The 14,850-nt window shown below is 40.7% G+C and overlaps 2 protein-coding genes across 2 annotated transcripts in view; both read right to left on the bottom strand.

Moving 5' to 3' along the window:
- Nucleotides 1–14,850, bottom strand: part of LOC145657102 (STING ER exit protein-like) — a 220,255-nt gene that overhangs the window by 30,486 nt on the left and 174,919 nt on the right. The window lies entirely within an intron of this gene.
- The window catches only part of LOC145657100 (NLR family CARD domain-containing protein 3-like), a 28,948-nt gene that overhangs the window by 5,609 nt on the left and 8,489 nt on the right, over nt 1–14,850 (bottom strand). The window contains exons 5-7 of the mRNA XM_081711683.1: nt 12,325–14,116; nt 9,387–9,557; nt 3,881–4,054 (exon numbers count right to left, since the gene is read on the bottom strand). Of these exons, the coding sequence (XP_081567809.1) occupies nt 3,881–4,054; nt 9,387–9,557; nt 12,325–14,116 (2,137 nt within the window). The remainder of the gene's footprint in view (nt 1–3,880; nt 4,055–9,386; nt 9,558–12,324; nt 14,117–14,850) is intronic.

The raw sequence follows: 14,850 nt of genomic DNA, 5'->3' as shown, positions 1-14,850 counted from the left end.
TCGCTCTCTCTCTGTCTCACACACAGATAATAGTTCTGTCTCTGTCTCTCTCTCTCTCACACAGATAATAGTTCTGTCGCTCTCTCTCTCACACACACAGATAATAGTTCTGTCTCTCTCTCTCTGTCTCACAGATAATATTTCTCTTTCTCTCTCTGACACACACACAGATAATAGTTCTGTCTCTCTTTCTCTCTCACACGGATAATAGTTCTCTCTCTCTCTCACACACACACACAGATAATAGTTCTGTCACTCTCTCTCTCAGATAATAGTTCTGTCTCTCTCTCTCTCTCTCACACACACAGATAATAGTTCTGTCGCTCTCTCTCTCTGTCTCACACACAGATAATAGTTCTGTCTCTCTCTTTGTCTCACACACAGATAATAGTTCTGTCTCTCTCTCTCACACAGTTATTAGTTCTCTCTCTCTCTCTCTCACACAGTTATTAGTTCTCTCTCTCTCTCTTACACAGATAATAGTTGTCTCTCTCTCACACACAGGTAATCGTTCTGTCTGTCTCTCTGTCTCTCTCACACACAGATAATAGTTCTGTCTCTCTCTCTGTCTCTCTCTCTCTCGTTCTCTCACACACAGATAATAGTTCTGTCTCTCTCTCTCTCTCCATTTCTCTCTCACACACAGATAATAGTTCTCTCTCTCTCTGTCTCACACAGATAATAGTTCTGTCTCTCTCTCTCTGTCTCACACAGATAATAGATCTGTCTGTCTCTCTCTCTCTCTCACACAGACACAAAGATAATAGTTCTGTCTCTCTCTCTGTATTACACACAGATAATAGTTCTGTCTCTCTGTCTCACACACAGATAATAGTTCTGTCTCTCTCTCACACAGATAATAGTTCTCTCTCTCACACACAGTTATTATTTCTCTCTCTGTCTCACACACAGATAATAGTTCTGTCTCTCTCTCTCTCTCTCTCACACACAAAGATATTAGTTCTGTCTCTCTCTCTCTCACACACAGATAATAGTTCTGTCTCTCTCTCTGTCTCACACACAGATAATAGTTCTGTCTCTCTCTCTGTCTCTCTCTCTGTCTCACACACAGATAATAGTTCTGTCTCTCTCTCTCTCACACACAGTTATTAGTTCTCTCTCTCTCTCTTTCTCTCTCTGTCACAAACAGATAATAGTTCTGTCGCTCTCTCTCTCTCTGTCTCACATACAGATAATAGTTCTGTCTCTCTCTCTCTCACTGTTTCACACACAGATAATAGTTTTGTCGCTCTCTTTCTCTGTCTCACACAGATATTAGTTCTGTCTCTCTCTCTCTCTCTGTTGCACACACAGATAATAGTTCTGTCTCTCTCTCTCTCTCACACACACACACAGATAATAGTTCTGTCGCTCTCTCTCTCTCTCACACACACAGATAACAGTTCTGTTTCTCTCTCTCTGTCTCACTCACAGATAATAGTTCTGTCTCTCTCTCACACAGATAATAGTTCTGTTTCTCTCTCTCTCTCTCACACAGTTATTATTTCTCTCTCTCTCTCACACACACAGATAATAGTTGTCTCTCTCTCTTTCTCTCTTAGATAATAGTTCTGTCTCTCTCTCACACACAGATAATAGTTATGTCTCTCTCTCTCTCTCACACACAGATAATATTTCTGTCTCTCTCTCTCTGTTATTATTTCTCTCTCTCTGTCTCATACAGATAATAGTTCTGTCTCTCTCTCTCTCTCTCTCTCTCTCTCTCTCTCTCTCTCTCTCTCTCTCACACAGATAATAGTTCTCTCTCTCTCTCTCTCACACACAGATAATAGTTCTTGCTCTCTCTCTGCATTTCAGACACACACATCGTTCTGGGCATTGAGAGTTCTGGTAAACTGGGATGTGATGATGCTGTCACTTCACCTCTCTTTTGTCTCTCTAGTTTGTTGACTGAGAGCGGCGGAGTGTTGATCATGCCTGTGGTTCCTTTTAGCTGTGCTGCCACAGCTACATCTGCCAAAGTCCATCTTTGCACATCATAGTTTCGTAATTTACACACCCTCTACCTGGACATGTCTAATAATCTAGTCTCTCTGTCTGCTGAGGTTCACCTACCCCTGATGTCATGACGTTACTGTCTCAGCTGCCATGGCTCCTCCCACCACCCCATGATGCCCCCTGTTGTAGCCCCCCACACCTCCACCCCACACAGCTACTTCCCTGCTGCCCTTCATGGATGATCTCATACAGGAAGAGTTTCGTTCATGTGCACACCGTCGGGACCAGATTAGGACTTCTAGAAAACCACACTAGACATTAATTTCTTATTGTTCCATATTTCTTTATTTATTTTTCTCCATCTCACTACTTATTCTGCTCCTAATTGTCTATATTCTTACTACTATAATGTCCGTTATTGTCCAGAGGACCCCACCAGTTTACAGCCCACCAGAACCAGTGCACTGAGGACACTGTCAGCACTGACATCCACACATCTCTCACACATCTGGAGGACATGGACAGTTATGCTCCAGTGCTGTTCACTGATTACAGTTCAGCAGTCAACACAGTCACCCCAACCAAACTGACTGAAACACTCACCACTGGACTCACACCCTCCTTCGGTAAATGGGGGCTGAACTTTCTAACAGACAGAATCAGTCAGTCAGAACTGGCAATGTACATCCAGCACAAGGACTGATAACTCTGGGACCCCCCAGGACTGTGTGGCCGCCCAGTATAACACCAGCATCATCAAACTGGTTTGACTGATCACTGGATGAGACAGCATACAGGAGGGAGGTGACAGACATGGTGACATGGTGTCATGACAACAATCTCTCCATGAATGCAGACAAGACCAAGAAGATGATTGTTGACCCAAGGAGGAAGGAGAAGCAACAGCACACACCACTACAGACAGGCGAGATGGAGGTGAACTCCTTCACCTTCCTGGAGTTCACATCAGTGAGGACCTCACCTGGTCCTACAACACACCCCACATCAGTGAGGACCTCACCTGGACCTACCACACCCCACATCAGTGAGGACCTCACCTGGACCTACAACACACCCCACATCAGTGAGGACCTCACCTGGACCTACAACAAACACCACATCATAAAGAAATCCCAACAGTATCTGCTGTGTCCTCTGTTTATGTACGATACACAGCATGACCTGCAGGTTAACACTCTCCTGACATCAGAACTCTGAAAATGTTCAGCTCTTGTTCACAGTTTTATTGACAACAGGAGGAAACGTGAAACTGAATCACATGAAAGACAAATCAACAACAAGCCAGCCACAACAAGTACCGATATACACAAAACACAATGCAGCAAACTTCACAGAGAATAACATTATCCACCAAATAATGATCTGTGATTACAAATAACAATACAATAAACTACACACAACCACAATGTTTTCAAAAGGTATGAGATGTACGCAGACAACTGCATTAGCACGGCTATAATAACTACAATAACTATAATAACTACAATAACTAGAACTCTTGGAGTTGTATTCTCTCACTCTACGATCGCTACACACATAAACCGACTCGCTGCTACTGACACCCTGTGGTTCTTAAATGAATTACAACTAACCTCAAAAAATGGAACAGAGTTTATAAACTCCTGACAGAACAGCATCTGTACTTCCTGAGAAGGCTGAGGAAATGTAGCATGTCAACTAAAACTCAGCAGTTCCTACAGGAGAATGATGGAGAGTGAACTCACCAGCCACCACAGTATGATATGGGAATGTCACTACTCAGGAATGGAAGACTCAGTTTTCAGTATTTTCTCATTCTCACTCTTTCATAAACACACACAGACACCAACACAGAAACACATACACACGTAAGCACACACAAACAAACCCCCATACACATGCACACACTAATGTTCCATACCTGAGAGTGTCCAGTCTGGAGTGGGGATCCTCCAGTCTAGCAGAGAGCAGCTTCACTCCTGACTCTCCTGGGTGGTTGTACGTCAGGTCCAGTTCTTTCAGGTGGGAGGGGTTTGACCTCAGAGCTGAAGCCAGAGAAGAACAGCCTTCCTCTGTGACCAAACAACCAGACAGTCTGCAGAAAGGACGGAAACAGGTAGAGAGAGACAGAGAGTGAGACGCACTTCCAGAACAGCCTGCATGGGGCAGCTAGAGAGGCTGGTAACTGTAGTTGGAGGTTCCTCCACTCTCATCTCTCTCTGGCATCCTCCATGGCAGATGGTTTTGTTCACTCTTCTCCAGATCGCTGCTGTCTGTGTTTATTTTTGCTCTTATTTTTATTCAGCCCTTCAGAACTCTAGTGCACTATTAACCTACATCAGAAGAACCCTAAAGCTGGACTTACACTGTGTGATTTCAGTGGTCTTATAAGACTGTTACATGTCAGACTGTATGAGATGATGCCAGTAAAATCTTGGCAGAATTCTACATCTGGCTGTGATAACAGGAATAAAAACACTGTCACATTTCTGGACCTGTGACTCAGAGATAAAGTCTAAGAATTCTAAGCGATGCATACTTTTTGGAAGTTGCAAAGCTGATGCCAGACTTTCACAAGTGTTTTCCTCAAGATTACAGATAGCTAGACTGCAAGTAGATACAACAGACATTACAATATACCCTACAGTAGATACAACAGACAATATAGTCTATAGTAGATACAACAAATATTACAATGTACCCTACAGTAGATACAACAGATATCACAATATACCCTACAGTAGATACAACAGACATTAAAATATACCCTACAGCAGATACAACAGATATCACAATATACCCTACAGTAGATAGAACAGACATTACAATATACTCTACAGCAGATACAACTGACAATACAATATAGTCTACAGTAGATACACCAAATATTACAATGTAAGTTGCTCTGGATAAGAGCATCTGCCAAATGCTGTAAAAGTAAATATAAATGTTCTCTTATGTGGTCATGGAACTGTCTTGGCTTTATGGGTCATTTTTGAGAAATAGATATCCAAAATCAACCTGAATGAAATTAGTACATGAATTCACCTAAAGGTATTATTATTTTAATAGGAGTTTATGAAAAATGGTCGAGTGAAATCTGTTCAAACTTACTCTGTTGATACTCTGCAAATTCAGTCTATACAAAATGAGTGCATTATTTCACCTAAAGGTAGTTTGACTTTAATATGCATTTATGAAGACATTGTATAGTGAAATGTGTCCAAACTTACTCTGCTAATAGTCAAGGGCTTCTACTCACATGTGGTAGTGGAACGGTTTTTGCATTTTGTTAAAATTCAGAAAAATATGTAAAACTTCAATACAGATTTATTAATGATCTGGTGATGGCCAAGGGCCACCATTCAATTGGCAGTGGAATATTTCAGCCCTGGAGTTCTCCTGCCCTGCACATTTGCCACATTTCACTAGCGATGACCCCTGTTTCAGCTGGCAGTCAAGATCTATAATAACCTTCTGAGAAACATTATGTAGAAAAAGCATTTTCCACAATGCTTATTAAGCTGTGTAAATATATTACCAATTGTGTTTAATCTAATTATGCAATTAAACTAGTTCAATCAAGTAAACTGTATTTTGTACAAATACGCAAGTCTGTTTCTTTGCTTAGGAAGAGTTAGATTGCTGTGAGCAGCAAAATACCGTATAATCACGCATATAGGCGCATTGAATTTAAAGCGCGGATGACTTGACCGTGAACGCCTAAAGCGCGGATAGCGTGACCGCGGTTGTAACCTAGTGACCACCTGTAACCTAGTAACCACCTGTAACCTAGCTACAAGGTTTAAATGTGTTTAAACTGATGTAGGGGACATGACTGATTAATACACAGCTGTACTTCATGAACACCAGATGTTATAAATCACATCCCCGTCAAATCTCCCGTCACACCCGCACCCTCCTCCCTCCTGCTCTCAACTACGTGAAGATCCAACCGCATTTCTCCTAAAGACTGTAACTTGATTGTTGCAAAGACAAGAAGTCCAATCTTGCTTATTGACGGTTTGGTCAAATTGTTGAGACTGTTAGCTGGTTAGATATCTGTGCTGAACAGTAAACAACTAAACAAATCAACATAGCTAGACTTTCTTTGCTAGCATTACCTAGTTAGCTGTTAGCCATGAATGACGATCAGAGATTCAGTGAAAAACTCACACAGGCTTTGTCTGTCTGTCTTAGTCCATCTACTTTTACTTTTTGTCTGTCCCTTTCTGGTATTTTCCTTTTCTCTTGGAAATCACCATAGCAGCAAATATCCTCCAATTCCAGTTTGAGATTTTCTGTCATTTTCATGATCCACTACAGTTCTCTTCACCTCAGTAAGTTAAAACAGCTCCTCTGATGCTATTGGCCACTGTAATGACGTCATTAAATATTCTGCTGCCCCGGCCGTCTTACCACATATGTGATTGGATAAAATTACTGTCACTCAAATTGAGAAACTTGTCACTCATATTTCTGTTACTGCTGGATACAAGTGCTTCTTGGATATTCATGTTATTACTACCTTTTTTTTTTTCAAATGGTACAATTTAAAAAAAATTGTGGAGTGTTTTTATTGTACCTTTTTTAATATGTCAACATAGACTTCCTAAAAACACAAGGGCAACAATCACAAGGTTATTACTGTATTTCTAGACCAAACTGTTTTCTGCTGTTTCGTGTGCTCCCAGGTTTAGTTGAGAAAAATATTAGGAACATTATCTTCACTACATATAATGGTGTTATACTGTTTCTGACCATTCTGGTGCCCTACACACACCCAGACACACCCTGCTGCTACCACACTACAGTTACAGTGAAACTACAAACACTCCATAACTGCAGCCTGATTGGATTTAATAGACAGACTGAACACAGGCAATAGAACACAGATTTGTACCTTCAGTTTCCAGAGTTGGCTCTGTGCTAGTACAACTCCCCGAGGTCATTTGTGCCAGTGTTGGGTAGTGTAGTCTATTGTGTGGCTGTGTGTATCAACATAAAATATCGTGGGTGTAGAAGATTACTGTACATTCACTGAGTGGATTTGAACTTTACATCTACTACTGTATTTTCTTTTCCCTCTTCTGGTTTATGTTTAGTGAAGACAGGTTTGGGGTGGAGCATGTGTTGGGTTTGGTTTTTATTGTGGCTTATACTCCCCATAGAGACAGATGGCATGTTTGTAGATCTCTATTACTTTTTAGTAATAGTGGTTTGTGCTCAGAATAAAGTGTCTGTTGTGGTCTCTCCCCCTACACTGGCACATAACAGAGATGTATAAAGGTTGGTATCTCTCTCTAATCATCTGCAGCTGAAATAACCAGCAACTGAAGATGGCTGCCTCCAACACTCCAAACACTGTAAGATAAAACTGATGATTTTCTTCATAATTTGTGAACCCTAAAGACGGCCATGTTACTATATTGTGTGGGATGTAGCTTGGACACATATTAATGTGCACCATATTAAAACTGTAGCATAACCATTCTATTAGAGTGTTGCTATGAACAAGGCATTAAATATGAGTTTTACACATTTTTTCCTTTTTTTTTTTTTAACAGAAGAGTGCCTTGACTCTCCCACTATTTGTATTTTATATCTTTTCCCTGCAAAACACCTTCACTATTGTTTCTGAACTTCTGAGCCCTCCAGACATCTTGTGGTTTTAAGTATTTTCTGTGGTCAGTGTTTGTTCTCCTGTATGGAGGAAGCAGAAAGACAAGGAGCACAGCAAGGGGTCCAGTGAGGAGCACATTCCATCAGTGGGGGTCACACACAGATAATAGTTCTGTCTCTCTCACACACACAAATAGATCTGTCTGTCTCTCTCTCTCTCCATTTCACACACACAAACTCACAGATAATAGTTCTGTCTCACACTTACAAATAATAGATCTGTCTCTCTCTGTCTCTCTCTCCATTTCTCTCTCATACACACACACACACACACACACACACACACACACACACACACAGATAATAATTGTGTTTCTCTCTCTCTCTCACACACACATACAAATAATAGTTCTCTCGCTCTCACACACACACACACACACACACACACACACACACACACACACACACACACACACACAAATAATAGTTCTGTCTCTCCCTCACACACACACACACGTTTCAATCGAGGTGAAACATTATAAACAGTAAATGATGTAATTAAATCTGTGTAATAAATAAGATTTCAAACAGTAGTTATATTGGCCCTGAACTAAACAGTGTGAGGTCTGGTTTATTGTGTATAAACAGTAATTATATTGGCCCTGAACTAAACAGTGAGGTCTGGTTTACTGTGTATATACAGGAGTTATATTGGATACATAAACATAAATATTATTATCTGAGAAAGGTTCATTTCTGTCCAGCACTTAATATATCACTTACAAGTATCTTCCATTCTTTGATTCATACCCTTGATAAAGGTTGTATTTCAAGATTCAAAAAATTGTGTGTGTGGTTATAATTCTATGTTTAGTTATAATTCTACAAGTGGTTATAATTCTATGTTTAGTTCTAATACTACAAGTAGTTATAAGTCTCCCTGTGGTTATAATTTTACAAGTGGTGATAATTATTGATGTATCTACATTCTGTAGTATCAAATAATGAATTATGGATGCAGAAATGTCAGAAATGTCTGAAGTTCTGATGTAATTACAAAACACCACACATGCTAGGTACCACACACACACACACACACACACACACACACACACACACATTTAGACAATATCCCACCCAAAAACACAAGGGAATCATGTGTGCTTGTAAAAGTGTCCTGTAATGTGTCTAGAACCTCAATAGTTCAGCTTTAAATGTTTTAATTAAGATTTTAAGGGCTTGTATTTGCAGAGAGATTAGAATGACTGATGTTTACAGTGTTTCCATACATAAACTAGATAAAATCACTCAGTGAAAATCTTACATTAGAACACTTCATTTTACAACACTATTGTTGGGAGTTTCTGAATATATTCATCCTGTAAGACATTTTGCTACATTTCTGTGCTCAGGTGACCAAAAATGCAGCTTGTGGACAAAATGCCAAAGCGCCTAGTTGAAGCAGCATTGTAATAAATACACCTGTACATGTGGACAAGGACTCATCTGTGTCTCCTCTTTACAATGTTATATTTCTCTTCTAGACTTGAATAGCTGTTCATGCATCACAAATGTAACTCTGTCTCCACAGTGTGGTCATTTAATGAAATGCAGTGAGGTTTCAACAGAAAACTATATTTAGAAATATTTAAAGAAGAGAACTTTATAATATAATATAAAAGTGTAAATTTCCTTGCATTGCCTTGTCTGGCAATGTTTGTTTAATACTGTACTATAAGGGAGTTGACACTGACCTTTCTAAAATGCCTCTTTATTTACATTCAAAAATAGTCACAGAAACTCACCTGAGAATCTCCAGTTTACAGTGTGAACTCTTCAGTCCAGCACAGAGCTGCTCCACTCCTGAATTCTGCAGGTCATTATTATTCATCTCCAGCTCTCTCAGTGAGTTTTCTGTTTGTAGAACTGATGTGAGAGATTTGCAAGACTCTTCCGTGAGACCACAGCCAGATAGTCTGTAAAAGAGTAAATACAGTAAATAATGTAGTTCAGTCAGAGGATGATGAATTAAAAGATCTGAACTGCTAATAAAAATTTAAAGAAGAGCTAGAAAGGTCTGGAACACACTGATGGATTTTCAGCCTTTTAATTTGACAAACACAGCAACATTTCAACACTACCGTGTCTTCATCAAAGACAAAATGGACAAAGATATGACAAATAACATTCATTAGCAACCTAAGACAGGTGACCAAATAATGGATGGTTGGCTCATAAGTCAGTGAATGGCAGTTACCATAATCAGAGTCCAAATATCAAAATATCCCACCCCTAACACCATAAGAGGAAACAGAACAACACAGATCTCATTCAATGTTTCACAAATACAAACGCACTAATATACAAACAGAAAATATTGTTGGAAGACATGCAGAGTAGTGATTATGGAGGAATAAACACTGCAGTAGTGATTATGGAGGAATGAACACTGCAGTAGTGATTATGGAGGAATAAACACTGCAGTATTGATTATGTTGGAATGAACAATGCAGTAGTGATTATGGAGGGATAAACACCACTGTATTTATTATTGTGGAATAATCACTGTAGTATTTATTATGGAGAAATAAACACTGCAGTAGTGACTATGGAATAATGAACACTGCAGTAGTAATGATGGTGGGATGAACACTGCAGTAGTGATTATGGAGGAATGGACAGAATGCAGAGACCAGAATCTTTTACTAGTGTTTACATTCCTGTGCCCACACTATGAGTCATTGATCATGAAACATTCTCCTCTGCCTTTGCTTTTCTCAGTGTGTGGTGCACTGAGAATCCTGGAGGCTTAATAGCTGGAGTCAAGGAGCCCATCAATCAGTCAGGTGTGTGTGAGGCAGACCCCATCACTCAGTCAGGTGTGTGTGAGGCAGACCCCATCAGTCAGTCAGGTGTGTGTGACTCAAACCCCATCAGTCAGTTAAGTGTGTGTGAGGCAACTATCTCATGTCTGCTGTTGACATGAAATGTGTCCCTGGAGTTTGTCCTTCATGGACTGTATGTGTGCACTAAAATACTGGGGAGAAGAGGATGGTTCACATGTTTCAGTTGGATCAGAACTGAGTCATTTCTCCTGCACTGCTTGTGTGAGGACTCAAGGACATCTGACGTTTTGTACAAAAGAACTGATACGGTCAGTTTCACAACTGTGATTACATGCATTTGAGTAGAACCAAATACTAATACTCTCTGAAATTCAAGAAAAAACTTTCAACTGTTCACTCAAATTATGCTGATGATATGATTTGTAAAGAAAAGCATTGTATTAAACTTGAGAGAAATGCAAAACAATCATTTTCACTAGTGGTCTGAGATATTGGTCCCACTGTATGTGAGCAACAGCAGTAACCTGCTACAGTTTTAGGTGAGTGACAGTAGTAACAGCATTAGCTTCTGGGAGACTCACTGCATGTTACACTGATCACACAGAGCTGTGAACGTTACTGCATGTTACACTGATCACACAGAGCTGTGAACGTCACTGCATGTTACACTGATCACACAGAGCTGTGAACGTTACTGCATGTTACACTGATAGCACAGAGCTGTGAACGTCACTGCATGCTACACTCATCATTTTACATTTATGGCATTTAGCTGACGCTTTTATCCAAAGCATCTTACAATTATGACAACTTGAGCAATTGAGGGTTAAGGGTCTTGCTCAGGGGCCCAACAGTGGCAACTCGGCAGTGGTGGGGCTTGAACCAGCAACCTTCTAATTAAATGTCAAGTACCTCAATCACACAGAGCTGAAGGTGTAGCACTGGAATCAGTTGCTGTTAATGATGTTAGTTTATTTTGACTTAAACTTATTTACAACTAGATTATGACAAATTGCCTTGGTAAAATATTTAAACAATGAAGATGTTTCAGATGAAGTCATATTAACACCTACACCTTTATAATGTGCCCAATAACCATCATCGGCTCTAAAGAAAACCTGTGATAAAATTTAAAAACTGCCATCAGTGTGAAATATATATGTGTGTGTGTGTGTGCGCGCATGTGTATACATTGGTCATGCTCATCCTTGTGCACTTTTCTCTGTATTGGTCAGTAGTGGTTGAACTGTAATGTTAATCAGAAAGCTGAACTGATAGTTCATATTTGAACCCTTTTGTATGTTACACTGGGTGGTGTGGTGTGGTTGGTGTGTGTGTGTGTGTGTGTGTGTGTGTGTGTGTGTGTGTGTGTGTGTGTGTGTGTGTGTGTGTGTGTGTGTGTGTGTGTGTGCGTGCGCGTGTACACACTGATAGTTCGTACTTGAACACTTCTGTATGTTACACTGCAGCACATTTTCTGTCTGTTTCACTAAGAGTGTGAACTATAAACACTGTTGGCCACTGTTTTAAATGTAGGACCATTCTCAACACACAGACACACAACTACCCATGACACCAAATATCATTTAACCTTCATTAATACATTTAAAATAATTAATCACTGGACAGTGTTACTACATTCCAATGTTCCACAACTTTATGGTTTAACTTAAGCACCTGGTGTTGGAGCCTTCAATCACCTACATGTGCTTTAATGTAGGATCTCTCTATCCTGCTCTCTCTCTAATGTTCTCTCTCTCTCTCTCTCTCTCTCTCTCTCTCTCTCTCTCTCTCTCTCTCTCTCTCTCTCCTTTTCATTTTTCATAGAAGACCTTCTGAGTCAAGCACATCCACTGCCTGCTACACCCACTGTTCATCTCTAAATGAAAATACTCACATGGCTTTTCTGGATGCTTTGACCACTGGCAGCAGTCTCAGTAGACATTCCTCTGATGGGTCATATTTCCTCAGGTCAAACTCATCCAGCTCCTCTTCTGAGTTCAGCAACACAAACACCAGAGCTGACCACTGAGCAGGAGACAGTCTGGCTCCATGGAGACCACTGTTACTTCCTCTGCTCAGGTATGTTTGGACTTCCTGCACTAGAGAATGATCATTCAGTTCATTCAGACAGTGGAACAGATTGATGGATTTCTCTGTAGAGGGACTGTCACTGATCTTCTCCTTGATGTACTTGACTGTATCCTCTTTGCTGTGAGAGCTGTTTCCTGTCTGTGTCAGTAGGTCTCGTAAGAGAGTCTGATTGGACTCCAGTGAGAGACCCAGAAGGAAGCGAAGGAAAAGGTCCAGGTGTCCATTTTGACTCTGTAAGGCCTTGTCCACTGCACTGTTGAGGAAGACAGACATTGGGGTTTTGACCATTTCAGGGTGTTGCTGTTGCAGCACATTGGTGTTGGTGGAGATTAAGGAAATAAACACATATACAGTAGCCAGAAACTCCTGAACACTCAGATGTACAAAGCTAAACACCTTCCCCAGCTGTAGCTCAAACTCCTGTCTGAAGATCTGAGTGCACATTCCTGAATACACTGATATTTCTCTGACACCAATGCCACTGTTTCTCAGGTCTTCCTCATAGAAGATCAGGTTGCCTTTTTCTAGCTGTTGGAAAGCCAGTTTTCCCAGTGCCAAAACATGTTTTCTCATGTAATGTGGGTGAGTCCTTTTTTGTCCTTTCATACTTTGTCCATACTTTTGGTCTTTGTGTCTGAGTTGAAAGATCAGGAAGTGTGTGAACATCTGAGTCAGAGTCTTGGGGATCTCACCACTCTCTGCTTCACCCAACATTCTCTCTAAAACAGTGGCTGCAATCCAACAGAAGACTGGAATGTGGCACATGATGTGGAGGCTTTTTGACGACTTCATGTGTGTGATGATTCTATTGGCCAGGCCCTGATCACTGATTCTCTTCCTGAAATACTCGTCTTTCTGTGGTTCACTGAACCCTCTTACCTCTGTTACCTGGTCAACACACTCAGGAGGGATCTGATTGGCTGCTGCTGGTCGAGAGGTTATCCAGAGGAGAGCAGAGGGAAGCAGATTCCCCTTGATGAGGTTTGTCAGCAGCACATCCACTGAGGTTGACTCTGTTACATCCCACAATCTCTCATTGTTCTGGAAATCTAGAGGAAGTCGACACTCATCCAGACCATCAAAGATGAACAGAATTTTGTTGTTTGTATAATGTTTAGGTTTTAATTCACATATTTCTGGGAAAAAGCGATGAAGAAGTTCCACCAGACTGAACTTTTTCTCCTTCAGCAAATTCAGCTCCCTAAAAGGAAGTGGGAATATTAAGAGAACATCCTGATTTACGTTTCCTTCAGACCAGTCCAGTATGAACTTCTGCACAGAGACCGTTTTGCCAATTCCAGCCACTCCTTTAGTCAGCACAGTTCTGATGGCTTTGTCTTGTCCTGGTAAGGGTCTAAAGATGTCACTGCATTTGATGGGTATCTCCTGTGTTACTCGTCTCCTGGACGCTGCCTCAATCTGTCTCACCTCATGCTCATTATTGACCTCTCCACTCCCTCCCTCTGTGATGTAGAGCTCTGTGTAGATCTCATTCAGAAGTGCTGTGGTTCCCTGCTGTGAGATTCCTTCATGAATCTTCTGACATCTGTCCCTCAGTTTGGATTTGAGCTTTCTCTGGCAAGCAGGGGCCAGTTCTGATAAAAGAGGAAGACAACAGAACACATGCTAATCTCTTTTAGATTCATTCATAAAAGACTCATTACAGGAGTTACAGGAAAAGAGATAAACAGATTGTTTATTCCTGCTAGATTGGGCATGAAACTTCCAGTGGTAAATCTTAGTCAATTCAAGGACTGACAGCCTTAGATTTCAAGATTAACAGACATTGTATTATACATTATTTTATTGATAATATATATTGGTCATCAATAACACCAAATGGTCAGTAGTTTAACACCAGCTGAGGTTCCACCACACACACTGGTAACCATCACCTGACTGAGGAGATCTACAACCCAGACTGGACAAGGAGGGGGGGGACAACCTGTGATCTGTGAGGTAGGACCTGTGTTCCAATGTGATCTGTGAGGTAGGACCTGTGTTCCAATGTGATCTGTGAGGTAGGACCTGTGTTCCAATGTGATCTGTGAGGTAGGACCTGTGTTCCAATGTGATCTGTGAGGTAGGACCTGTGTTCTAATGTGATCTGTGAGGTAGGACCTGTGTTCTAATGTGATCTGTGAGGTAGGTCCTGTGTTCCAATCTCAGTTCCAAAGAATAAAGTGACACTTTCTTTTAAGTGATGCTTTTAACATTAAATAAACGCTCACAAGACCCTCAGTAACACATCAGTGATGTAACAGAAGTGAAGCTTCTGAAGACATTCAGTAGATTAATTAATTCAGTAGTGTTTTAATTAACTCTTTAA

The sequence above is a fragment of the Electrophorus electricus genome, chromosome 1 (assembly GCF_041902795.1).
Source record: "Electrophorus electricus isolate QZ-2024a chromosome 1, ASM4190279v1, whole genome shotgun sequence".
NCBI lineage: Eukaryota > Metazoa > Chordata > Actinopteri > Gymnotiformes > Gymnotidae > Electrophorus > Electrophorus electricus.
This window is presented reverse-complemented; position numbering and strand designations above follow the sequence as displayed.